General features: G+C 42.2%; 1 protein-coding gene across 15 annotated transcripts in view; it reads left to right on the forward strand.

Annotated features, from left to right (window-relative positions):
- cacna1ab (calcium channel, voltage-dependent, P/Q type, alpha 1A subunit, b) overlaps nt 1–26,937 on the forward strand; it is a 79,112-nt gene that overhangs the window by 19,674 nt on the left and 32,501 nt on the right. For 14 of the 15 annotated variants that reach the window (XM_055511785.1, XM_055511764.1, XM_055511773.1 and 11 more), the window contains 25 exons: nt 6,544–6,635; nt 6,732–6,884; nt 7,186–7,373; nt 8,768–8,871; nt 9,058–9,173; nt 9,305–9,349; nt 9,693–9,785; nt 9,903–10,100; nt 11,358–11,470; nt 11,561–11,673; nt 11,767–11,898; nt 12,005–12,077; nt 12,467–12,587; nt 12,819–12,886; nt 13,152–13,258; nt 15,632–15,782; nt 17,063–17,670; nt 17,778–18,085; nt 18,576–18,708; nt 18,882–19,011; nt 19,331–19,390; nt 19,529–19,635; nt 26,144–26,243; nt 26,412–26,572; nt 26,708–26,845. In XM_055511785.1, coding sequence (XP_055367760.1) covers nt 6,544–6,635; nt 6,732–6,884; nt 7,186–7,373; nt 8,768–8,871; nt 9,058–9,173; nt 9,305–9,349; nt 9,693–9,785; nt 9,903–10,100; nt 11,358–11,470; nt 11,561–11,673; nt 11,767–11,898; nt 12,005–12,077; nt 12,467–12,587; nt 12,819–12,886; nt 13,152–13,258; nt 15,632–15,782; nt 17,063–17,670; nt 17,778–18,085; nt 18,576–18,708; nt 18,882–19,011; nt 19,331–19,390; nt 19,529–19,635; nt 26,144–26,243; nt 26,412–26,572; nt 26,708–26,845 — 3,612 coding nt within the window. Of the gene's footprint in view, nt 1–3,005; nt 3,810–6,543; nt 6,636–6,731; nt 6,885–7,185; nt 7,374–8,767; nt 8,872–9,057; nt 9,174–9,304; nt 9,350–9,692; nt 9,786–9,902; nt 10,101–11,357; nt 11,471–11,560; nt 11,674–11,766; nt 11,899–12,004; nt 12,078–12,466; nt 12,588–12,818; nt 12,887–13,151; nt 13,259–15,631; nt 15,783–17,062; nt 17,671–17,777; nt 18,086–18,575; nt 18,709–18,881; nt 19,012–19,330; nt 19,391–19,528; nt 19,636–26,143; nt 26,244–26,411; nt 26,573–26,707; nt 26,846–26,937 lie in introns of those variants that run through there. The other variant, XM_055511784.1, reaches the window with a different exon arrangement.

Consider the following 26,937-nt stretch of genomic DNA (forward strand, 5'->3'; position numbering starts at 1 on the left):
CTTCATGGTATATCTTGGCAACAGGGTCATTCTCTGCAGTTATCTGAGGCTCGCAGGCCTTTGGGGGCACCATTCACACGCGATGGTGAGACCTGATAATTACGGCTGATGATGTGGTTAAACCCAAGTAACTCAATCCAGCTTTAACCAGTGACCCAGCAGAGATAACACAAAGATGCACAAGGCCGTAGTAATATTGTAAACATTTCACATTAGAGCTGCCAAGTCTTCATCAGACAGAAACCTGTGCACACACTCCACCAACTGACAGGAGACGTGTTCACAAAGATGCAGTGCACACGCTGTGGTCCTGCAGTCGTGTGACCAGGACACCAAGGGACAGGTGGGACAGGTGGGACAGGTGGGACAGGTGGGACAGGTGGGACAGTCGGCCGGTGAGGAAGAGAGGAAACAGACCTGCATCACGAAGAGGAAGGTGAGGATGTGATCACAGCAGGTTTCACTTCTCCTCATGCATGAAGGGAATGTGGTGGACGCTGACGGGGTGTGGGGTCCAGAGGGAGGGAAGGTGAGTGAGTCCATCAGCTGAGTGTTAGCGCTCTGCTTACATCAGCAATAGCGCCCGGGCCAGAAAACGAACCCAGGAAAAGCAGGAGGAAAGAGGGATGAAGATGGAGAATGTGGTCGCGACGGAGTGCCTCCATCCGGCCTCGGACGGTGAAAGCTTCAGCAACCGGGAGCCCTCAAGAGAGGAATGAATGAAAAGGGAGGAGAAACGGGACGAGCTTTTACAGACAGCGCTGCGTCTGACCGTCCTCCCAGCGAAGGCCGTGCCCGAGGCCTCCGCCGCCTCACGGTTGTGCAGCAGCAGGTCACGCGGCGCCGTGTGCAGTGTCTCATGCTGTACTTACAGCTGTTAGAGAGGAAGGAGGAGCGTCTACTGCAGTAACCTGCTCTGCTGGTGTCCAGCGCATTAATCCACATCCAGAGCAACGCGGACGTCAGACCACGACACCATTTTCTGTAATGACCCCCTTTGAATCATCCGTTTTACATTCGTCTGACAAATGAAACGGAACCTGCCTTGTGTCACAGCGACTTTCTTTGTGTCATAGTGACTCAGTGATGCAGCCCCATTGAAAATCAGAGTTTACTCCAGACTAGAGCGGAGCAAGGTTTCCTAAAACAGAGATTCCGAAGCAGAATCAAATGTAGCAAAATACACGATGGATATTGTGACTGACGCTTTCATTTCACTTTAAAAAGCTGTGTTTCTCCAGCAGAACGTGGTTGTGGTACCTGCTGTACGTCCGTCTGTGTTCCTGCTACAGTTGAGCACCGTAGCAGCTGTTGCGTCCCTAACATCATATTAAAACATAATGGGACACTGTCACAGCAAAAGTCAAAGCACGTTCAAGACGACGTTAACGCATCCTCTTGTTGCAGACATGTTTGAAAACAAACAGGAAACATTAATGATGGTTCTGTTTTCAACATGTTACGTGTCTCATGATGCTCAAGCCTGTTCTTCATATGCCTTAACTGATTCCATCACGTGTGTGTGGAGGGATAAAGGCTCAGTGGGAGACGCTGAGGGGACAGGAGCTCACACTGTGATGACACATGGCACATGGATGCTGAGCACATACTCCCTCACACACACAAATGCTCATCCAGCACATGTCACTGGTCCTGGAACTGGTGCCAGGCTTTGTTTCTTGTTGTGAGTATGTCCTGTTTTTTGCCAAAGGCCTTGGATGGTGATAGCTTTCATTAACGCACCCTTTAATAGCAGTCTCTGCCACACAGGTTGAGCACCAGCTAATGAAGCAATATACGATATATGTTTCATCATTAGCTGGGAATGTATGTACTTAAGGGAAGCACAGCTTGTGTGACCCAGGTGATCTGGCACCTCGTTGTTGTGTTGTTGTGCCACAAACGTCAGGTTGCTCAAAAGCCTCTGGGCCCTCATGACCATAGCAGCATGGACCTCAGTACAACAGAAATGGCAAATCAAAGTAGTAAATTACATCAAAGGTGTTAAATTCTAGAAAAGTAACACTCAAAGTTAATAAATCTTGAAAACACAGTTAGGCTTAAAATACCAAAACCAGGGACTAGGTGCGTGTATTTCTTTATGTCTGTGCACACCTATGAAATTCAACTATTTCAGTGTTGCAGCAGAGAATGTGGGTCATCTCTATTACCTGAGCTGTGCTCCATTTGTCACTGTCATCACATCGTGCTGTGCAGAGAACACATGCACCTAAATCTGATGTGAGCATGTGGTTAAAGGAAGGACTTGCATTAATCCAGTCACAGTCTACATGTGTCTGCATGCAAGGGAAGTGACACCTGTGTCTGCTGTGAGCTTGGAACACGCACAGGCTCTGCTTTTAGAACAGTAGGTGAAGGGGTAGGTGAGGATAGGATCCGTGTGGGTGGATGGATGGATGGATGGATGGATGGATGGATGCAGGCGTTTGAAGTGGCTGAAAATCAATCGCTAGGAGACCCGCTTCCCATCCCTGTTGCTGCGGCAATGCCGAGATTCCATCAATGAGACGGGGCTGCGTTGCCCTGGCAACGCTTATGAATGAGAGCAGGCCGGTAACCGTGGATACTCGGCGAAGAGAGGAATCGCCGGTTGCCATGGCAATTCCAAGAACGGGGAGATACCAGGCAAAGGTTTGTTGCAAGTGAACTCAGAGATCATTGAGGTCATCAACCGTCACCCTCACCTCCATCATTACTTCATGATGGTTGCAACAGGTAGTCACATACTTCAGAAAATAACATGCTTGATGTCGCAAAAACCTCCAAAATAATCAGAACAGAATTCATGACAAAAGTCTGTTTATTTTTTAATCCTCATACTGCACACTTCATTGTACTGCTAGTTCGGGTAATTGATGGCACTCTTAGATTACAGTATGTGATGTGATCACAGCATAGTGTACACTGTGTTTGTGCGTGTGTGTGTGTGTGTGTGTGTGTGTGTGTGTGTGTGTGTGTGTGTGTGTGTGCTGATTGTTGGGTGTTTCCCAGCAGTGAGAGCTTCTGTCATCACTGTCCAAACACCTTCTCTCCACTTTCTTTCCCTGGAGTCTCGCTGTCAGTCACTCCAGCTGTCTGCATCTGCCTCTTCACGTTCTCATCCAGCAGCTGAATCACAGCTTTTGACACTTAAGACTAACACTCTCACGCTTCTTCTCAGGAGATGTAGCATCCGTTTTTTCCCTGCTAGTGTTTCATTGGGGATTTTTATTTTTCTAGTTTAACAAGGGGCAGTTTTCCCATAGGATCTCCTGTTCTTTTGTAATAGTTGTATTTAAAGATGATGCAGGAAGCTGTGAAATGAAATGTGCTCCACTAATAAATTGACTGATGCTGTTAATGATGCTAATTCGCTTTCAAGCTACTGTAGCTTTGGTGGTTGTTAGCAAACATCTTCTCATGTTTATTCAAAACAATTATCTATGGAAGACGCAGGTATAACTACTGAGCCCAACTCCCATTCTGACCACTCACATTTTTACTTTAATATGAAAATGTAATTTAATCAAAACCTGTGCTATGTTTTATTTCCCGTCTTCTTCTGTGGTGTTTATGTTTTTTTTAAACATTTCCTAGCGCGACTGTAGACTTGTACCTGTCCGGCTCGACGTCTCTAAAAGATTAATTAAAGTAGTAATGAAGTAATATTCTTTCTCAAATTCTTATGCGCCTCAATGGGTATTATCGCAATTGTAGCTAATGCCATTTATCAACGTCAAGCAAGCTAGCTACTCCACCATAAGATTGAAAGGACGTGGCTCGTTAACGTCGAGCTCAAGAATTAAAAGGTAAAGTGTCTACAGATTTAATGCCTAATGATGATATTTACAATTTACGATTTACACCAAATCAATACATTGTAACGCTAAACGTGGCACCTATCAAAGAATGTTAGTTGGTTAGCAGGTTTATCGGCTAATAATAGCTCCCTGAGCTAAGTTAGCTTAGCTCCATAATCACTATTAACACAGGATCAATTAGCAGTCACGAGCCTTCGCTAATAAGCAAAAAATGTAGCTTATATAAAACGTTATATAAGCTGAAAGCCATATGTGACGCTACAATATACCATTTAACTAATTGTTTTCCTCAGAGAGTCACCTTGAATATACACCTTAATATAAAAGTAAGTGAGTATTCTTCCTTTTTTTTCTATTGTATTCTCGATTCTCTAATCTCTCTTACCGCTCAAACATAAAGCATCAAATAAGTACAGTCTATAGGAGAGTGTAAATGTGGGGACTTGTGTCCAGTGGAATGTGACTTAGCAGGTGTATTGGAGGTGGCAGTGTTTGCACGGCGCTAAAGGCCGCATCCTGTCTCGTCCTGGGCCACACGTCTCCTGTCTGGGCAGATGTTCTCTGTATAAATATTCATTGTGCCCTACATAGAGCTGCATGTGTGTAAGAAAGGCCCCATTTCGTGTTCCTCTTGGGTTCTTAAGAGCTGAACTTGGTTAGCCCGAGTTTTTCATTGTCAAAATAAGCTGTTGTCAATATTTTAACATTAAATTGAGTCATTATTTGTTTGTAATATTAGGAAATGAGCATTTGTTGCCTTATGTTACTGCTCTACATTCACTTTCTCTTCGCTCTTAGTACATCTCCGCTCGTGGATGCTCAAAGTAATAATAATCATATCTCAACAATCCATTTCTTTTTTTTACTACTGCTTTTTTGCTTCATTGTCAAAGTCATATTATGGCGTTTTTCCACCACCCTTTGCCCCTCCTGCTCATTCCTATTGCTCCAGCTACATCACTGCTGCTATCACAGCCGCTGCTCCCTCTGCTGGCTACCTCAGTGCTCTGTGGGCAGGTTCATCAGTTGCTAGGGGTTACTGCATCCTGGAGCTTTGGGTTGTCTGGCAGAAGCAGAGGGTTGCCGTCCCGCATGGATGAATATTGAAGCTTTACAGTCGCCTTCGAATGAGACAAAAATTAACAAAAAGCTGTTTTCTTGTTTGTATATATGTATATTTGTGTATGGAACAGGAATCTTATCAATTTCAGAGTGAAGAGAAAGTACTTAAAGCAGCAAACTGTAACATGATGCATCAACTCAAACAAACAGACGAAACAGCCAAGAAAATAGAAAATGAACCTGAGACTCTCACTCCACACTTCTTCCTGTTCCATCCTCCCTCCTCCTCATAAGCAGCGCCCTGCTCTTTCCAGGCTGGTTGCTAATTCCAGTAAGAGGTCATTTATTAAGACACGTTACCGGCAGCCAGGCCCTTCATTTCCTCTATGACTTTTTAACTGCCACAACTAAAGGCCGTGCTGCACACCTGAAAACACTGGACCTCAGTAGAACGATAACAGCCACAAGGTTCCACAAAGATCCAACAGACACAGTCTGTGTAAACGAGAGCACACGAAAGGACATGTACCTGTATGCGTTATATTGGTGTTTTTGACTTTGGTAATTTTTTTGTTGCTTTCTTACTTTTTATGGTTTAAGTGAATACTTTGTGGGGTTTATCATGAATACTTGATTTAGAGCCAGACAAATCACACCTCTGTGGAACAGAGCTTCTTGGAAATTGACTCTTTTAGCTGCCGTGTGCTTCAGTTACAACTGCTAATTCATTTCAGTACACACTGAAATCACACAATGAAAAGCAAAGGAAGAGGTTGTTGTGGAAAACAGGATTGCAACCATTAAAATGAGTGTAGAAGGTCCTAAAAGTTAAACTCTGCTGAAGTGTTGTCTGAACAGTAAGCGCCACTGTTTACTGAGCCCCTGCCTTGACAAACAAACAGGCAAACAAGCAGTGAGGGACGGAAGAACTCGTTGTTGTGTCATTAATACCTGGAGAGCTTTAAGAAATCCAATTTATACTGTTTACATTCAGCATAAATCAGTGGTTGCTTAAATCCTGATTGTGCTTATGCATGATGTAAAAATAATAGGAAGGTATCTGAATACAGCTTACTCAGCATTTTAACTGCAGAATGGTTGGGTCACATACATTATTCAGTTCACTTTCTTTGAGTTTATTGATATTTTTAGTAGTATTCAGATGATCTAATGATCTCTGCCCATCGCATGCGGGGGGGGAGTGCTGCCCTCACTACGCCCCCACACTCTCCCCTGCTGCTTTTGGATCAGCCATGCCTTCCACCCCCATACTAGACAGAGCGTGGAATTTTCCAACCTGTCTCCTGCTGACGTTACACCAGAACCACACACACACACACACACACACACACACACACACACACACACACACACACACACACACACACACACACACACACACACACACACACACACAAAGATGGGGAAGCATGAGAACTGAATGCTCAAGAATTCAATAAGCTAAAAATGTTTGTCATCTCATCACCTAAATATTACTGAGCCTACAGTATGTCACAGACATATGTATTTAGTATTTTATGGTGGAGCAGTTTGTTGGACAATAATATTGCAGAACAATAAGCATGGATTGGTTTTTCATGTTAACTACTTGTAAAGCTGACTTGCGAAACTCCATTTTCCATTTTCTTTGTCTCTGCAGAATTTTGTCATCAGTGGGGTCTCAGCTCGACCTGAGGACGCTACGAGCCGTGAGAGTGCTGCGACCTCTCAAACTGGTGTCTGGGATTCCCAGTAAGTGCAGATTATTGGGGTGCCGTGGCCCACGCAATGCAATTCTGAATTTGTCCACTTCAAGCAGCTCAAAATTTGTTTTGCTGTTTCCTCCAGGCCTGCAGGTGGTGCTCAAGTCTATTATGAAGGCTATGATTCCCCTGCTGCAGATTGGCCTCCTGTTATTTGTGGCCATCCTTATGTTTGCTATTATCGGTCTAGAGTTCTACATGGGAAAATTTCACGCCACCTGCTACGATGAAATTACAGGTAAAAAAAGAAACACTGTACTGTAGTAAAGTAAGTCAAATATGCCAAGACTTCTTTTTGTTTAGTCTGTGTCTGCAGAGACGTTATAGATGGTAAGGCTAACAGTATGCACAGGTGCAGCTAAGCATATGGTGGCATTAATTAATTCATAAAAGAGTCTATTTGATTAAACAGGCTTTATAAATAAAGTGAACAGACTTTTAGTGTGGAATGTCAAGAATGTCAGTTTTGTCCACACTGCAGACGTCTTGGACAGATTCTTGCTGTTTTGCTCAGGCTTCTTCTCTTTTACTCTTATTAGGAGAACAAGCAGATAATGTGCCGTGTGGCGAGAAGTTGCCGTCTCGATTATGTCCAAACGGCACAAAGTGTAAAGAAGACTGGCTTGGACCCAATTATGGCATCACTCAGTTTGACAACATCCTATTTGCAGTGCTCACAGTCTTCCAGTGCATCACCATGGAGGGATGGACAGACATGCTTTACTACGTAAGTTTGCCTGAGCAACTTCTAATGTCACATAGTTTGGGTGGAATCATTGAAATAAATGTTATTTTAATTGGACTTGGAATTTTATGATTAGATAACTTTATTGCTTGCTTAATCGCTAACATAATGCTGAGGATTTATGTTTTCATGCTTCAGCTCAGACATATAGTATGTGCTAATTGTGATTGCACATGTTTTAAACGTAATTGTGCTCCCATTCTCCTCCTAACATACATATTCTTTATCTCAGCAGTCATAACTAGAACAATGAAATAAATATTTGGTAGCGATCCACTACACTGCCCTTACAGTACATTCTGAAACCTGAAGGTTCTCTTACTATACTACTGAACCCAGGTTCAGACTTTTTTTCTGAAACTGGAGCCTGAATATGAATGCTGTAATCTGTGTTATTGCTGGTCTGCTTCATCATAACATCAAAACCTCTCAATGCTCAAGACTTTGTTTAGAAATACTGTAGTTGAAATGCCTCCCTGCAGTATTCTCTCTGTGCAGTTGTGTGTGCAGAAGAAGTCATGAGGGCAGCGGGTGCAGAAGCTGGTGATTGGCTCGAATTTCACTCAGCTCAATGAGGCATAAAGTAGTTTGAGATGTGATTCCAAACACAGTTTATTTGTCCAAAAGCCATTTTCCCTAGAAATCTCTCTATATGTATCATTGTCTGTTTCGCTTCCTTTATCTGTCTTCTAATCTGTCCTCTTCTTGCCATCGAAGTCGCTCTCCTCCTCTCTCCGCCTCTTTCTCCTCCACTCTATTCTGGTCCGTCTTACTCCATATTTAACATCTTTTCTGATGGATAAAGCCTGACGTCCACACGCACACAGGCAGTCAGGAGGAAACCAATGAAAGTTTAATAGAGAACAAGCTTGCACTTGCACTATACTATGCAGTATAAACCTAAGCCATGCACGCAGCTCTCCAGCAGCAGATAATAATGAGCTGATAGCTCCATTAAGTATTACACGGGTCACAGACATCTTCCAGTAACTAGAGTCCTATGATTGTCAGCTGGTTGATGTGTGCGAAAGCTGCTGTCACACGAGAGGGCACGTGGCGTGTGTACGTCTTGTTGTTTCTGCACGCAAATACAATGTCAGCGCATCCAGGTCAAGTTAGAAAATGGGTCAGTTCTGATCCAAAATAACAGACGCTTTTCTTGGTTCTCCTTGGAGCAGCACAGAAAAAGTTGCGAACATCTGTTGGTCTACAATATCTTTGTCTTCTCAAGTGTGTTAATTTCTTTTGCATGCAATGCATATCACATACACGTAACTTTGGGTTTATGATTTATTTTTTCAGAGATAAGAGCGTTTTACATATTTCTTGATTTGTAAAACATTTCTGTCTTGTCTCTGTGTCTATTCTTTCTGTAGAGTAACGATGTGGAGGGCAGTGCCTGGAACTGGATGTACTACATTCCTCTCATCATCATTGGCTCCTTCTTCATGCTCAACCTGGTGCTGGGTGTACTCTCAGGGTATGGTCCAGTGTTTGTTTGAGGACACATGCAAACACTTTATTTTACTGATGAAAATAACCTACTTTAGAAAGCTGTAATATTACAGTAGGTACCTCTTATGGTCTGTGTAGTTTAGCTTTTTTATACATTATATTTTCTGACTCAGCGAACTTCAGCAGCAGTAAATGTGAAATGTTCTCCTAGTGAATTTGCCAAAGAGAGAGAGCGAGTGGAGAACAGGAGCGAGTTCCTCAAGCTGAGGCGACAGCAGCAGATTGAGCGAGAGCTCAACGGATACCTGGAGTGGATCTGCAAAGCAGGTCAGCGCACACTGACAAACAGCCGCTCTGACGCACACTGCTCCAGCCCCTGTACGCACATACTGTAAGTGGGAAAAGCAGCTACATCCTGACACCATGAGCTAACACTTGGGTTTGTTTAATTCATGCAGAGGAGGTGATTCTGGCAGAGGAAGATGCCACAGGAAACTTTGATGGTAACTGGCCTTTTTATTCCTTGCTTTTGTGTCAATGACAACAGAGCTCAAGTTGCATTGATGACACAGCGACAGAAAGATATTGTGATACATATTGTTTCTTTTACTTTGGTACCGTTGCAAAATAAAACCAACGCATCTAACTTCAGTATGCGATTCTAATCTTAAAACTGTTTAGCTAACAAGCATCATCATCCTCCCAATTGTTCTGTTAAACATGCAAATGTGCACAAGTTTAGCACAAAACACCTTCATGTGACAGACTCTGTGGGAAGGGTGAGACGGTGACATTTGAAAGGTAGAGGGATGCAGAAAGAGTCTTTTTTTTATTTCCTCATGTTAGGTTCGAGGCGAAGGCCAACCATCAAAACCAAAAACAACAAGACAGAGCTGCTGAACCCTGAAGAAGGTGAAGACAACATGGGAGATGCAGTTGGTAAGAAACAGAGGAGTGGATGGATAATATATGGATGAACAGCTATGGAGATGGAAACACATCAATGCTGCCCGTCTTTAAATACTTTCCCCAACTCATTTTTCTCTGTACTTCCAGGCTTTGCCCGCTCCAGCATAAAGAGTGGTAAGGACGGCTCCAGTTACAGTAAGAAGGAGCGACGAATGCGATTCTTCATCCGCAAGATAGTGAAGACGCAGGCTTTCTATTGGACCGTGCTCTGCCTGGTGGGCCTCAACACCATCTGCGTGGCTGTGGTGCACTACGACCAGCCTGAGATCCTCTCAGACTTCCTCTGTAAGTCACAGACATTACTTTTGCTAGGTAGCAAATACTGTTCTGCAGGTGAAAGCCTGGTGCAGCCCCTTTCCCACTTAATGCTTTAGGTTTCATTTAAAAGAACAATGCAGTGCATCGTTTTAAAATTGCACTAAAACACTATTATTGATTGTATTGCAAACTGTTTTATATAAACTTAAAAAGTCTTTGATAATTGTGCTTGCTGTGCTGTATGTCAGACACTAGATGTTTCATGTTTTGGGATAAATACAGGACAGGTTTGTTAAAATAATTACAAATATGACCAAATCTCTAGGATGTCAAATTTAATAATAGTTCCCACGGTGTACTGAATTTTCAGATTAGTCACCACTACTGTCTCACACAGACCTGAATCATCTCCTTACACTTTAAACCCACAGTTCCCACCTACACATGCAGACAAACAAATACCTTAGCAATTTTGTCTCCTTTTAAATACAACTCAGTTGGGATCTAGTTAATTATGTATCAGTACAACTTTGGGATCTCTATATTTTGTGCTCTGTAAGAACCCTATTTTGTAAAGTGCCTGAGATGACTTTTGTTGTGGCTTGGCAAAGAAAGTTGGACTGAATTAAAAGAAAATGGCTAATATATTGAACAGTTTAGATGAAGGGTGGCATGTGGTAGTTTAACAGTTTTAACACAGAGACATCAATATTATGCTGGATATGTATTTTCATTCTTGACAGCTCATAAATCTCTGAAATTTAAGTGGGAGCATGGTAGCAGCTGAAAACACTCTACTAAATGAGCACAGCTCAACATCTCAGAGCTCCACTCTTCTACCAGCGTACTAATAATACACATGTTAGTTTTCAGGGCAGACTTGCAGCCACTGATTTGACATTCACACAGGTACAGGGACCCAGGTAGAAGCTGCTGGTTGCCCTGGTCGTTTTCCAGTATGATGAAGCTCTATTTGCTGATGGAGTCCATTCATCACCTCACTGTCATACACTGTCGTTCTCTGCCCAGGTTGACGTCCACTCATTATGACTCTATCTGTAGCACTTTATTTTTATTTTTAAATTCTTTTTTTTACTTCCTCTCATCTGATCTGATTTTGTTGCATCCCTTGTTCCCACTGTGATCTCTCTCTCTCCTCTTCTGTATTTTTATACCGCTGTTTCTTTCTTAAATCCCACCTCTTGTCTTCATTCTTGTTTTCTCGTGACTGCGGCTTTCCTTCCCTTCTTTGCTTCATGTTCTCTTTCTCCTTCCTCCCTCCAGTCTATGCAGAGTTTATCTTCCTCGGTTTGTTCATGTCTGAGATGCTGATTAAGATGTATGGCCTGGGCGTCCAGCCCTACTTCCACTCCTCATTCAACTGCTTCGACTGTGTGGTGAGTACGTTCACAACAATTAAATACACATTTTAATAAAAAAATAATATATATAATAAATGTATAACTGTATTGTCTGTGTGTGAGTAGGTAATTGTGGGCAGCATCTTCGAGGTTGTGTGGGCTACCATCAAACCTGGTTCGTCCTTTGGGATCAGCGTGCTACGAGCCCTACGACTGCTTCGCATCTTCAAAGTCACAAAGTAAGAGCTCAGTCTTTCTTTCCTGCACATCTTTCTTGCTGTTTCCCCCCTTTTGTTCTTGTGTTAAATCTTATTCATCGTCCTCCTCCTCAGGTACTGGGCCCCTCTTCGTAATCTTGTAGTTTCTCTGCTCAACTCCATGAAGTCCATCGTCAGTTTGCTGTTCCTCCTCTTCCTCTTCATTGTGGTTTTTGCTTTGTTGGGGATGCAGCTGTTTGGAGGACAGTAAGTATCAGGAAAAACAGCGAGCTCCATGTTCTCCATTTAACTTGTGATCTCTTTGTCTCTTCTCTTTGTTGTTAAATGGATTTTATTCTGCTTTTTATTTCAGATTCAACTTTGAAGAAGGAACTCCATCAACCAACTTTGACACATTTGCTGCAGCGATCATGACAGTGTTTCAGGTAAGATGGAATGATCTAATGGTGATTTTTATTTAGTTTAGGTTTGTAAAAATATTCCATTTGCAAACATGACTATAAGAACCTTTGAACAAGCTTCAGCTGCTTAGACAAAGAACAGAGAGCGGATTTTAATGAAGCCCATTGTTGTCATGTCATGAGTTTGTCATGTCATCGGCTTTTGTTGCTGGGTTGTTGTCTCTAAGCGACTCAGAGACCAGCGGGTTGTGTGTAGCTTGTACATACACGTATGTGTATATTTATTTTAGGACATGGTGCACATTATTTAAAATAAATTTCTCTATTAGAAATGCTGCTTTTGAATGGGAAAGTCATCATCTTAACTCTCTCTTAAAATATTTCTACTTTAACCCAGTATGTTCTCCCTCCAGATCCTGACAGGAGAGGACTGGAATGTGGTGATGTATGATGGCATTCAGGCCCAGGGAGGAGTGAAGGACAAGGGAATGGTCTTCTCTATCTTTTTCATCGTTCTAACACTCTTTGGCAACTGTATCCTGCTTACATACTCACACTGTACTCACTGGGCATGCACATTCATTACAGTATATATTGTTATTATTGAAATATTTTCAGATTGTCTTCATGAGCTCCACATACTGAATGTTTCCCATCAGCATCACCTCCATGATTTTCATCCTCCCATCATTTTCTTGAGACTCCCTTAGATTTAGTTTGGGCTGCTCTTCCATGGATATGTCTTCTTGACCTCTGCCACCCCAGACACTCTGCTTAACGTCTTCTTGGCCATCGCTGTTGACAATCTGGCTAATGCCCAGGAGCTCACTAAGGTACTGAGTACAACCTAAAAATACATTTGCTACTTGTTTTCAGAAATACTTAAAATAAACAGTAAAAATATTTGTTTTTAAACTATTTTCATATTTGTCAATGACATTTAGTTTTGAACAAACGCAGTAGATGTAGTAGTAGATGTATAAAGTGAAAATTCTGAAGTTACAGTGTATGTTATCACCCTTACAGACTCTATATCTATCTATAGTATAGTTAAATCTCAAACAAGCTCGAGCGACTGATACCTTTATTCTTCAAAAGGATGAGGAGGAACAAGAAGAGGCAGCTAATCAGAAGACAGCACTACAAAAAGCTAAGGAGGTAGCCGAAGTCAGTCCGCTGTCGGCTGCTAATCTGTCTATTGCTGCGTGAGTAGAAACATTTCTTAGTCCCTTCTCTTAAACACTGTATCTAAACCTAATTCTGAAGTTACTCCAAATTCCAACTCTCAAGCCTAGGTTAAACATTTGAAGTTTTAAGGACATCCTCATATTGATGTTATTCCTCATCTGTCTCCACAGTTAAAGAAATGCACATCTACCCTCAGATTCTTTCTCTAATGTCTTTCCTAACTTTTATGATTGGCAGGCATTCATGTACATGTGCTGCACACCCACACAAAGGAGCGCACGCCATCGTAATCTCCCTGCTCGTGTCCTCTAAAAACGATTAGGCGATTGTTCTGTGAGTGAAAGGGACACATTCTGCGCCTCGCGATGTGAAGCAGAGCGAGAGGCGGACAGTCTGTAAAATCTGCTCCTGCAGAAGAAACGCTGACAATAGGATACATCAAAACAAAAAAGACAAACCCTGCTGCTCCTTTGGCAGTCGACGGCCTCCTCAGTCTCTGTGGCAACACTTTGACAGCTAGAATGAAAGCTTGTGCTTTAGTGCTACAGTAACGTTTGGCAGTTAGACAGTAACCTGTCAATAACTTGCTATAACAGGTTGGAGATACTGTAATTTCTATATGTTATGGAGTCTAAACAGCGTTTTAGATAATATGTTCGTATTCAGAGACTATTAATGGTAAATAGTCTGCTCTTATCTAGAGCCTTTCTACTGTACCTTATTGCGACTCAAAGTGCTTTTTTGCACAGCTGCTCATTCACACGTTCATACACAAGCTTTGCAGCTGGACCTCAGTGAGTCATCACTGTAAGTGTCTTGCTCAAGGACACTTAGCCAGAGACCTATGATCTACCTCCTCAGTCAGTACAAAGTATTTTACAGTTGTAAAGTTTTTACAGTGTTCTTTGTCTTCCCAACGTTTTATTTTTACATTTATGATTGGCAGGAGATAATTTTTTATGGTAGCAGACATTGAAACAGTTTGTGAATCACAATCTTGGCTTCTTGACAAGCTGCATTTTCAGTTCTTTAGGTGTTAAAGACATAACAGGAGGCTATGCAGTCATGTTTATGAAAATTCAACCATTTCCTGCGTTAATAAAGACCTTTTAATAGATGTAAGTACTGTAGTACAGTAGTGGCTTATTGAAACAATATAGTGTGGCATTAAAGGATATTGTTATGATGCAGAACATTTGAAACTGGAAAAAATAAGCAGTAAAGCTAAAGGAGGTCATAAATTTATTTAAAGTCATTAAGTCTTTATTAACAGCATATGTTACAATAAGTATAGGGTTTTTGTGACACTGATTGTGCAGGAGGCTTTTGTGGTGCAGCACCCTGAGCCTAAAATTGTTAGGTACTGTACAGTTGAAATTAATTTGAGTAAAACCTGAATGTCCATGTTTGTGAAATAGGTAATAAATAATAAATGTAGTGGCATGAAGGAGAAGCTAAATATTTAAAACTTTAAATAAATCTTGTTGAATAATGTAACTATTGAAAATAAACCAACAATGACTTCATGCGCTTGATGTTGGCCATTTAAGGCCGTAAACCGTCAGAGGAAGCATTTCCTTCCAATTCAGATTCAAAGTGCCGTCTCCTGAACCTCCTCCAAGGAGAGAAGCTAGATATCTTGGAAATGTGAAGCTGCACGGTGAGAAGCAGGCCTAAAAATATTCAAGGCTCTTTGGCAGAGCAGAACTTTTAGAAGAGACTGTTGGGATGAAGAGCAATCTTAACTATGTGTTTAAATATTTTTCTCTCCAAACTATGACACAGAAAGTGAAACCAGTTTACTTCGGTTTGATATTCAATTATCTATTTGTTCATTTCATAGGTTGTAAAGTACTTGTTGTCTTCGAAAACAGTGTAATTTAAATTCACTGTGAAAACACTGAATGTTTTTGCACTAATAGTGAGACTCGCTGTTTAGGTAATTGTTCAAATTCTCAGACAATTCAAAGTGTTTTACTCAGTTTTACTTTTCATTGTTTCAGCCATTTTTACTTATTTATAGATATTTGCGATTTCCTCCGTTTGATCATTGCTCTCTCACCTTTGAAGGCTGTCACAAGCCCAAGCAAGTACACACAAGACCATTCTGTACACACATCTCTGTTAGGGGGAATTGAATGTCTTCATTGTTCTTAGCTAATGTTTTCATTTAGTCACATTTCCTTGTTTCAAATTACAATTTAAGATTGATTACATATGATTTATTGTTATCTGTCCTAAAATAATCTACTACTATTTCTTTGGAGCTATGAGTTTGATCCTAAAAACCGCTTATTTTTTCTGCTTTCATTACTTTAAACTGACTCCCTGATCTTTTTCTATCTCCACCACTTTTCCCCCAATTATCCCACTGCCTTATCCTCTAACAGAAAGGAGCAGCAAAAGAACCACAAGGGCAACAAGTCAGTGTGGGAGCAGAGAACGAGCGAGATCCGCAGGCAGAACCTCATGACGAGCCGTGAGGCGCTCTACAACGAGCTAGAGCAGGATGATTGGAAGATGGGAGGGGAGGGAGAGGAGGTGAGGACCCCCATAAAAGAGACACATATACACACATATATATGCAGTCAACTCCTGATATACAGTATATGGTGACTAATTGTTGTAATGTGTGTAGAATGGCAGTGCTTATTACCACTTAAAGGGACCTTCACCCATGATCCGGAGCCACCAGAAGTCAAAACAACAATTTAATACCACTCTTTCCTTTTGATTACGTTTTGGGCTATTTAAACATGAGGGCTTAGCCTGTTTTTGAATCACCATGTGTATTCTGGGTCATGTTTTGATTCTGGGTGTAATGTCCCTTTAAACCAGTGAAGTGTTTTATTGCAGTAGCTGCTGCTGTATGGGATGGCTTGAAGCTGCGTGCTTGTGAGCGATGCATTATTAAAGTGGGCCATGCAGAGAAATCCAGAGCTGTACATAACGAAGGCAGAGGACTCGAAATTGGAGTGGGGCAAACTTAACCAACTTAAAAGAACATCATCAGGAGTCGACTGGATGTGGCTCGGCAAACTGGATAACTACAGCAGGAGCTGTTTCACCATTCTGTGATTCTGAAAAGTTTAATGGCAATTTTATTTTTAAATTGCACATTTCAGACAGAAAGGTCGGACTGTTTGCCAAACTGTGCATATCTGTCACTCAGGGGAGGCGACTACGTGGGGGCGCTGTCTTAATGCTGCAAATTACTGGTATAAATATAACTAAGGCATAGTCACAATACCTGCTTTAAAGTAGGTTGAAGGTTGTCTGGACTGCATCTGATGCGCCAGCTTTGCAACAAACTGCTACAGCCAAGAAAACATGTAAATGCAATATGCAGACAAAAATTGGTTTTGCTGCAGATACGTGGTTTTTGCCAAACATTGCTAAATGTTTTGCTTTTGTGTCACTTGGACTGATGCATAATTAATGTAACTGATGCTGAGGCATCAAAAAGATACAGCTGATATTTCAGAATTAGCCTTTGATTGTGAACATTGACTGCCATCAGTGTGGTTCCAGCATATCTGAAATATAAGCATTACATATTAGGTACACAGCATATACATATACAGCATTAGGTACTGTATCATTTCAGATAAGACACGAATATGGTTAACATACGAGGTCCTCATGGATCTTATCACATCAATGATCTCGAATTGTTGCTTGTAGAGTCGCGTATAGTATTAATGTAAATGTGAACCGACCTTACAGCTTAAGTAAAGTAGATACCAGCGGTAAGTGAAGCTCTGATTCTTCTGGCTCCTCTGATTGTGGACACACATTGATACCTTGCCGTTCCAACCTAGGTATCGTACCCACGAAAAGGTCGTGGTGATATGAAGACGCACTTGGATCGGCCACTAGTAGTCAACCCACAGGACAACCGTAACAACAACACCAACAAGACCCAACCTGGAGACCTGCCTCTGGACCAGGAGTACCGCCTCCAGGACATCAACCACTACCAACGAGCTGCCCACTATCATAACCACCAACACCACCATTTCCATCCCAAAGCCAGTGGTACAGACAGTGCAGAGACAGTTTTGCCCATGGAAACCCGCATGGAGCACGGCTTCAGCTGCACGTCTCTGGGAAATGCGGGGGCAAATGTAGAGGTCCAACCGGGTCAGGAGAGGCACAGCCACAGGAACCACAGAGGCCACCGGCACAGAAACAGGGAAGGCAGAGAGGCATGCAGCGTGTCTCCCCATCATGGTGAGGGGGGAGGGGGGAACAGTGAGCACAGGAGATCTAGGCATCATCGAAGAGCCAGGGATGGGGAAGAGGGCAGGAGACACAGGTCGAGGGGGACGCAGGGAGATGGGGAGAAGGGAGAAGAAGGAGAAGCACGGAAAACAAGAAGGCATCGCCACGAGAATCAGGAGAGGAGCAGAGGTCATCGCAGCAGAAAGTAAGTGAAGGAAGAGTTTGTGTTCTCTGTGTGAGTCTCAAAATTCAGCCACAGTGATTCATTCATTCATTCTTGCTCTTTTCATCTGCCCTCTCTCCCTCCATTAGGGAGCACCACAGCACTGGTCCTAGTCTCTCCACCACAAGACCCATTCAGCAGTACAACGAGGATCTGGACAACTTCCGCAACAACAACAAGTTGGCCAATGCCCACGAAAACCTTTATGCCCTCCCACCAGATCACCCTGACCATCCGGACCACGTCAATAACCTGCTAAACTGCCGTGATTCTGACACCCACACACTACTGCACAGCATGGACAGCCTGATCCTGACCAGCATGGCCAAACCTGACTACACAAGCGTTGACATGCCTCCAGTTTACCCCTACCCCTCCACCAATGCCATCCTACAAGGTGAGCATCGTGACCGTAGGAGTACTTACAGTAAGCTGTTAAAGCGTTTACCTTCACATTTATAGTTCAGATACTATATTTCTTTTTTAGATAGAGTTTGATCACCTATTGATGTTTGGAACTAATGTGTTTAAGTGATGAAACAGTATGAATCATCCTAACTAGTAGTGACAAAGGGGTCCTACAATAAAGTGTAAACACAGACATATGGGCAAAGTAATGTGTCTATCTTTCTCATGTGACAACGTTACTATAACAACATATAGTACATTATATGTCCACACACTAGGAGAGAGACCCAGGAAGCCTAAATTAGCTTTGGCATGTTGTGACAAAACCGCTTGACTCACTAACACTGGTGTAAACTCTGTCGTGTTCGATTTAGTTTCTAAAACCACGCTGTCGGATGTGTTTCCAGCTTCTTGTGTTGCTCTGCTGAAACTGACCTCTTTCTGTCTGTCTGTCCTTTCCTCTTTCTGTGTGTGCTCAGTTAACAAGAACGCCAACACGGACCAGAAAAAAAGTGAGGAAAAGAAGGAGGAAGAGGATGAGGGAGGCGATGAAGATGGCCCCAAACCAATGCCTCCTTACAGCTCCTGCTTCATACTGTCCACCACCAACCCGTGAGTATTTGGGAAAAATGTCTAGTGAGATTCAGTCAGTAAATCAGAGATTTGCATATATATATATATATACCCACGGGCCTTTTTATTAATCAATAAATATATACTTTAATGCTTTTTATATCTAGTACTTTGTAAGTATATGCATGTATATGTGTGTGTATTTGTCCCAGGTTTCGAAAGTGCTGCCACTACATCCTGACTCTGAAGTATTTCGAATTCAGCATCCTGTCTGTCATTGCTATGAGCAGCATTGCCCTCGCAGCAGAGGACCCTGTCTGGCCTGAATCACCACAGAACAATGTGAGTGTGTGTTTCCTGTTCGGCCGTGAATGTGTAGGATTCCACATCCTGTCTACAAATAAAATGAATAGGAGCCAAATCATCAAACCTAAGGCTATATTTAAGCAAACCTTAGTTTGTTTGTTTTCTGTTGTTTGGTGCTACTTAGAATTTAATAATCAGCTGTTTAAGGTCATACTATTGAACAACCTTTCCGTTAATTAAAATGTTCCCTAAACAACCCAATAGAAGTCAAAATAGAGTCCTATTATTAATCTGTGTGTGTTCTCTGACTCATCTTTCTACTGTGATAATCGTCTCCCTGTGTGTTGCTCTGCAGGTGCTGCGTTATTTTGACTATGTTTTCACAGGCGTCTTCACTTTTGAAATGCTGATCAAGGTAACAAAGTGTAGCAGGGAGTGTGTGTATGGATTTCAAGTGTTTGACACATTTGTTATTGTTGTCATGTGATATTAAATGTTTTGTTTCTGCTTATTTAACCTTAGTGTTGTACTGAACTTGCTTCGTGTCTTCCAGATGGTGGTGCTCGGCCTATTTCTCCACCAGGGCTCCTACTTTCGCGACTTATGGAACATTCTGGACTTTATAGTGGTTAGTGGTGCTCTGGTGGCCTTCGCCTTCACGTAAGTGCCCCTCCCCCTCCCTCCTCTTCATCATACTCACCACCCTTAACGACAAACGCAGACATTCCAGCATTCACAGAAAGACCCTCGTCGCTCAGCCGATACAACAGGCGATGCTGATCGCTCTCTGCTGTGTCTCAGCCTGCCTTACCTGCAATGTTGTTGCCTCCTGTTGCTGGTTATCAGTCTATTCATTCATCCTTCCTGTCAACCAAGTTTCTCCTTCATGTTCCTTATATTTCCGTCCCTCTACTCTTTACCCCTTTACTGTGTACTTTATACCTTCTCTTTGCTACAGCTCTCTTGATTTCTATCTTTTTATTCTTATTTTTTATGTCCTTCTCTCCTGCAGTCTACAATTTACCCATTTCTACTCCTTAGTCGTCATTAACACATTCTCATCGTATCAGCAGGTCTTTCTCTATTTCAACACCGCCCTCAACCATTGTGCTGTAACTAAAACCCCCTGATCTTCCTCACCCAAACATCTTCACCATCTCTGACCTACAGTATGCTCTAAAAATGCAGGCTTCATGCTGCAACCTTTTGAGACTCTCAGAGGTTTTTCTATGTAACTTCTTGTTGGATAATTCTTGGGAATGTTCAACATGTTCAAAGTTAAGATCATTTTTAGAGTGCGGTCGCACGGTCTCCACCCACCCACATTCTCCTCAACACCTATCCCAACCATCTCCCGTTGACTGTCTTATCTGAACTTCAAAGCACCTCCTGGTCCTTATCAACATGTCTTCCTCCCAATCTCCCTTGCTCCTGTTCCCTTGTGTCCCCTATTTGACAATCTGCGTCGCTCTGATAATTCCACCAACCAGGCCGTGAGTCATCCCTTCCTCTTTTCTTGTATTTAACACCTAATTCTTAACCCCCCCACATCTTTACTTGTCAACACACCCCAGCCCCATAGGAGCATCTCCTCCTACTTGTATCATTACATTTTGCACAAATTTTCCTACCTATTCCTGACATACAGCAAAAAGACGAGGTTTCTTTGTTTTTGGTAAACTCACTCCACCTTCAAGTTGATGGTCTTGAGGTCAGTTCAGTTTGTCCTGTCTTAAAAGAAGGAAACAAGGCTGAGACTAATTCTATAATCTCTGTAAGACTGTAATTCTGTGAAGCTTCTAATGTTAACATATATAACACTGATTCTGTAATTAGCAGTGCAATAGTTTGAAAGGTATTTTATTCTTCAGTAAACATCTACAAAGGCTATGCAACACAAAAACCTGCTCTGTGTGCTGTATTTTATGAATAAGTGCTGACGTTCTCTCTTGCCTGCCATTATTCCATAGATCAGAAACTAACCCTTCTGCCCCTCCAGACTCCATCATACACACTCACCAGCCCCACCTTTCAATGCCACCATTTTGCCACCAATCCATCCACAATCCTTCCTCCAGCTTCCTCATTTTGCCCTGTCCTCTCGGCTGGAGGTCCCAGTCAGTCAGTATGTGGGGGTGAGGGCTCCCCAGACACCTTTAACCCTTTAAGTGCCCAGACTATCTGTTCGCCACAGGGAGGAACAGCGCCACTGCTCATCGATCTCCCCCTTTCCCTTTTACCAACACTCACTCAAACACAAACACCCGTACACATTCGTTGTTCTGGCCCTGTGAACGTATCCGGAGGCTCAGGTATTTAACTTTCCATTCCTTTGCACGATCCTGGGGATTCAGTGTGACCGTGGGGGGAGGGGAGGCATGCTGGGGAAGATGTGGTGGGTGGAATGATTTTGTTCTAATAAGGGCGTATACAGTACATGTAAATGAATACATATACATTTAATATGTATGGTACTGCAGCTGGAGGCACTTGTGTGTGCATCCTCTTCAACACTGCATGTCTGCCTTCATGGCTGCATGAGCTCAGGCTGTGATGCAATAGGCGGCATCACTCAGTGCTGTGTTAACGATGTTCATGTAAAGGACGGGACAGTTAAAATTGTTCTGTGGGTTTTATAATATGTATTCAGACTAAATGCAAAACACATTTTATAGCCCCACTGTAGAGTGGTGCACTGTGTGTAGAATATACTGCACCATTATACAGCGATCAGCCAATGAGTTCACTCCATCTGGTTGTGTTAATGGTGGTGGTTTTAAGCAGTTGGGGAGCCAACTCTCCCTATACCTCCCACTAATACCTCCCTAACTAGAGAATGATACAGGCACTTGACTGTGCTCAAGTAAAGCACAGCCAAGGCTCATAAAGATCAAATACAAATGTAGGTTTTCAATTTTGGTCACACTACAAATCTGTAGCACATAATTATTGAGTATAGTTTTTTCTGAAACAAACCTTTATCCCACATTAGTTAGATTTGATGCGCCAGGAAACAAAGAGAAAGTGAGTAGGACACATCTCTTTGCCCTCAGTGTGGACTCTTCCTTCTTAAGCATACGTATTTTAATGATGCTAAACAAACAGCAGTTTCTCCAGCCAATGTTAACAGGGTGCTGCTCAGAAGAGTGTCCTGTAACCAAAACATGTACAACCCCGTTCTGCTGTAACTCCCCATAGGACAACCTCCATTCATGTGGTCGGTAGTAATTATCAAAAAGTGAATGAGGAAGATGCACATACAAGAGTGACGGCACCAGCACAGCTGGAGACAGCTGGTTCAAATTTACAGTGATATGTTACTTTGGTGCAACTTATCAGACCTGTGTCAATGACCATGAGCCTCTTGAAGACCTGTGTCAATGACCATGAGCCTCTTGAAGATGCTGTTGACATTCAGTCCTTGTGAACATGCTACAATGCACAACCTTTACAGCAGATTTGGGATTTTTAAATTAGAAGCATAAAAGCAGTGTCTGTGACAGATTTCTCTGAAAACTGAAACATTCACATTCAGTAAATCTGCACTAAAGTGGAATATCACTTGAAAAAGACAAGTAGCAAGAGATAACTTATCAAATCCTCTCAAGGCGCCTGTTGATAAGTTGAGGATCACTCCACTGCTGCACCCTCCAGAGCATGCCCCCCCCCCACAGGACCGAGGATGCGTCCTCCCCTCCTTCACTGCTCCCTTTTTTTCTCCTCTTCCTTCCTTGATGGGCTTCCTTTTGACCTCCCACTCGTCCAGTCACCCGTTTGGTTCCCCTTTAAGAAGCTCCTCCTCTATTTCTACCTTCTTCACCATCTCTCTTCTTTCGTCACCATCTGCTCCAGGGCTGAGCTACAGCACAGTTTTGTTTAGGAGGCGGACGCTTCACACGCCTTTTGTAATTTTACTTTGACGCATGACATTGTTTATAAGCAGGTACATCACAGAACCATTGTACAGAGGACTTTTAGCATGGGCAGAGTGCAATGGCTTCATATACTTCCAGGTTTTAAACACTACAATTGCGCTTCTGGCATCCTCATCCTCATTCTCCAAAGAAAAGCAGAATGAAATGCTCTTGAGAACTGCATGCTGTCGTAGTGAGAATGCCTTTTATTCTCTACAGTGTGTGTGTGTGTGTACATGAGTAGAACACACACACTGTGTTTTCTTGGGTCTCCATTCATGATGGATGACTCTGCTGTGATATTTAAAGAAAACCTGGAACTGGCTACTTGAAAAGATTGAATGAATTTTTCTTCCCCTGTGCAGATGAGTGTGGAAGAGAGCTTTGATAAAAGTGATGATTGCACATCTAATGAGGGCAATTTGTGGTGCAATAATTGATCATTATTGTGCGATAAGATAAGAGTATGCGTAAATGGAGGCACCAGTTGAGTTTCCTCTGTAACTGTGAAGGTAATTCTTAGCTGGTAGCATATCAGGCCACAGACGTATCAGGGGCTGGATTCAAGAACGTAATGTGTGTGTGTTTTAGATTTACGCCTCCATTAAAAGATAAAAAGAGTCAAATTTTTTACATTATGTTAAATGTTTTTTTTTTAAATTGGTCACATAATTGTTTTAATTTAGTTGTATGACGTAATTACATATATCTTTTGAAATAGTTAGATTTTGAAAACATTTATAGAAAATTATCACTTAGCATATACCTCAAAATAAGAGTCAAAGTGACATCTTACAGTAAATGTTGAGGTTTATTACAACAAATTCATCAATAAATTTAAATAAAAAGCTCTTGTTTCATGTTCACAGCGAGGTAAAGTAATTTAACCTCTTTAGTGACTCATGGGTTCTGTCTCCTGTTAACACTAATTTATGTTTACTTGCTGTACTGTGTAATAGACTAGTATTTTGGCTTTGCTATGTTCAGTAGCTGCTGTAGGAGGTTGGCAGATAATAAATGGGTGTGTTTGCTGCGTGGGTGGGGTTTTTCAGCTGCTGCTGTTTGTCCATCCTTCCTTCTTTGTCTGTCTCTCATATCGATGTATTTTTCTCTGTTTCTACCAAACCTCCTCTCTCCTGTCTTGTCTGTCTTTCTCTGTCAATGTGGGGTCTGTCTTTCTGTGTTTTCCTCCTTCCTCCTCCTTCTCTGTCTCCGTCTTTCTGTCGCTGTCACTGACTCTTGCTGTGTCCAACTTCGGCGAAACTCAACAGGAGCAGCACCCGGTAAAGTTCCTCCTCTGTCCTCCCCCTGCTCCTGTGCCTCCTGTCCTTTGTTCTCCAACACCGATTACAATTGGCTTCTCTCTCTTTCTTTGTTCTTCTGATTATTCGTGTTCATTCTCGCCGTATCGCATCTTCTTACTCTTTACCATTTAATCTTCATGCCATAAAAACCAACAGGTTTGACTTAAAAACCACAAAGATATTAGAAATAACATGCAAGCGTGCAAATTCTGAAAATGGAGAGAAACATCAGAGGAATGTTCTAATATTTTCGTGTTTTCCATGAACTCCCTCTAGTGGGTTTTGAAAAGTGGCTGTAAAAGGTTTCTTTCTGCAGACTTCATGGAGGTTAATATATTGCGTTTCTTAACATCAGTAACAGTATTTACTCTGTAGTGTAAGCAGAGCATGAAGCTATTGTTATAACTATGATGATGTCTGATTCTTTAACTAAAATTGTTTTCCAATCTACTTCCCCTCGTAACGGCTTTAATGATTCAGTGTTAACGCAGCATTAAGTTACATGTATGTAGATCACACCTTCCATGTCATTGTTGGAGCCATGTGGACTGGGCTGAAATGAATGACGAGGCCGTCTTTAATTAACTGGACAGACCCGTGTAATGTGAGAGTATGAAGGCATGAAGTGGACTATTACAGTTTGCAGTAGAAGCCTTTTACAGGACACTTACTGTAGGTCTGTAGTCTAATGTTGACCAGTATTCAGTACACACTTACACATCGAGACTCCTGCGTCAGAGCAATTATTGTGCTGCTGTGTATGAGCCTGGATGTGAGATCGGGTGAATGGATTGTGTTAATTCTTAACACCTATGGCCTTACTGGGCTTTAAAACTAATACTTTCTAGCTGCTCCGATAGACCTTTGTCCCACTGGACTGAGTCTCACACACTTCCACGTAAACCCACTCCCTTCACAAACACACACACACAAATGGCAAGGCTTGGACTCAATCAATCTTGAATTTAATAGTTTTACGTTTTCTGCAACAGATACTGAGAAACTTGATGGATGACCTTGCTTCTGCTCAGGCTTGGCAGGCATCCAAGCCTTGTTTTTTATTTTTTTAATGAGCCTTCCATATACAGTAAAGATTAGCTCTGCTATTTACTCCCCGGACACTCCAATGTGTCCTCACTGATTGTTTTATGGGTGTACAATGTTTGACAAAAGAACCACATTAAAGCACAGGACTCAAGGCATGGTTTAGGTCACTATCATGCCTCATTTAACCCTATTGGTGTAGTGTGTCTATGATATGACATGTTATGTTCTGAGGGTGACATCACATGTTTAAAGAGTCTCGCATAGCCTCCGTTTTCTGTCCTTGTCCGGAATAAAAGAGACATGCAAAAAACATTTTCAGCAATCAGAAATTAAATCAAAGGAAGCTATGTGAAACATTCTAGTCGGCCCATTTAGTGTTGACACACAGGATTACCATGATATAATCCTTACCATATAATACCGACAACCTGCGCTTCATGTTTTCACTGAAACTCCCATTTCTTGTGAAGAAACGGACGGAGTGTCACGGAAAAAGAAAGAAAGAGGTTTGGCTGGGCACTCTGCCGGGAGCTGCCTGTTGATGAATGTCTGTTGTACTGATGGAGCGAAGATTAGAATTGACGCCGCTGCTTCGTGTTGTCCATGAAACCAAATGGTCAGGTCCCTCCCACTGGTTTCATGTTGGCTGTGTAGTTCTTTTTTCTGGAGAACAGACTGTAAACGCTTTGGTTATGTGTTCAATGTACAGTTTTATAGATGATACTTCTTCATTTTCAGTTCAGTGTCATTTCCTTTTAGTTTGATAGTGATAATGTACATCTCACCTCCTTCTTTAATGGTTTATTATTACAACAAAGAGCCCTTTGTGAATCTCATCTCTTCATTTCTTCATTCACACTTTTTCTTCTGCCTTAACACCATTGTGTCTACACTGAACTCTAGGGGGAGCAGCAAGGGCAAAGACATCAGTACAATCAAATCCCTTCGTGTGCTGAGGGTGCTACGTCCTCTAAAGACCATCAAACGACTTCCCAAGTTAAAGGTAGGACTTGGAGGTCGAAAAGGTTTAGTTTCTACACAATATACAAAGTAATATCCAGTAAGTTCTATCCAGTTCTTTGTGGGGAAGGACATTTTTCCATTCTGGCATGAGCCTTGCTCACAGTAATGGCTTCCACCATGTGCTGACCAATAAATCCCTTCCCTACAGGCTGTGTTCGACTGTGTGGTCAACTCTCTGAAGAATGTGCTGAACATCCTGATTGTCTACATGCTCTTCATGTTCATTTTCGCTGTGGTGGCTGTGCAGCTCTTTAAAGGTCGCTTCTTCTACTGCACAGATGAATCCAAAGAGTTTGAGCGTGATTGCAGGTTGGAGTAATAACACATATGTACATTTATTATGTTGTCACAAGTTATTAAGATCCACTGAGGTGTTTGGCAGCTCTGGATTTTTTTTGTTTTTTTCACATTTGTGTGATCATGAACCTATTTGTCTTTCTTCAGAGGAGAGTACTTAGTTTATGAGAAAGATGAGGTAAAGGCTCAGAAGCGGGAGTGGAAGAAGTACGATTTCCACTACGACAACGTGGCTTGGGCCCTGCTCACCCTCTTCACTGTGTCCACTGGAGAGGGGTGGCCGCAGTGAGTGACCTGAACTCACTCAGCCACATGGATCAACTATGGCTACAAACACTTTAGGTCTGTTTTATGTATTAATTCAATCTCCACCTTCA

Source organism: Betta splendens, chromosome 1, assembly GCF_900634795.4.
Source record: "Betta splendens chromosome 1, fBetSpl5.4, whole genome shotgun sequence".
NCBI lineage: Eukaryota > Metazoa > Chordata > Actinopteri > Anabantiformes > Osphronemidae > Betta > Betta splendens.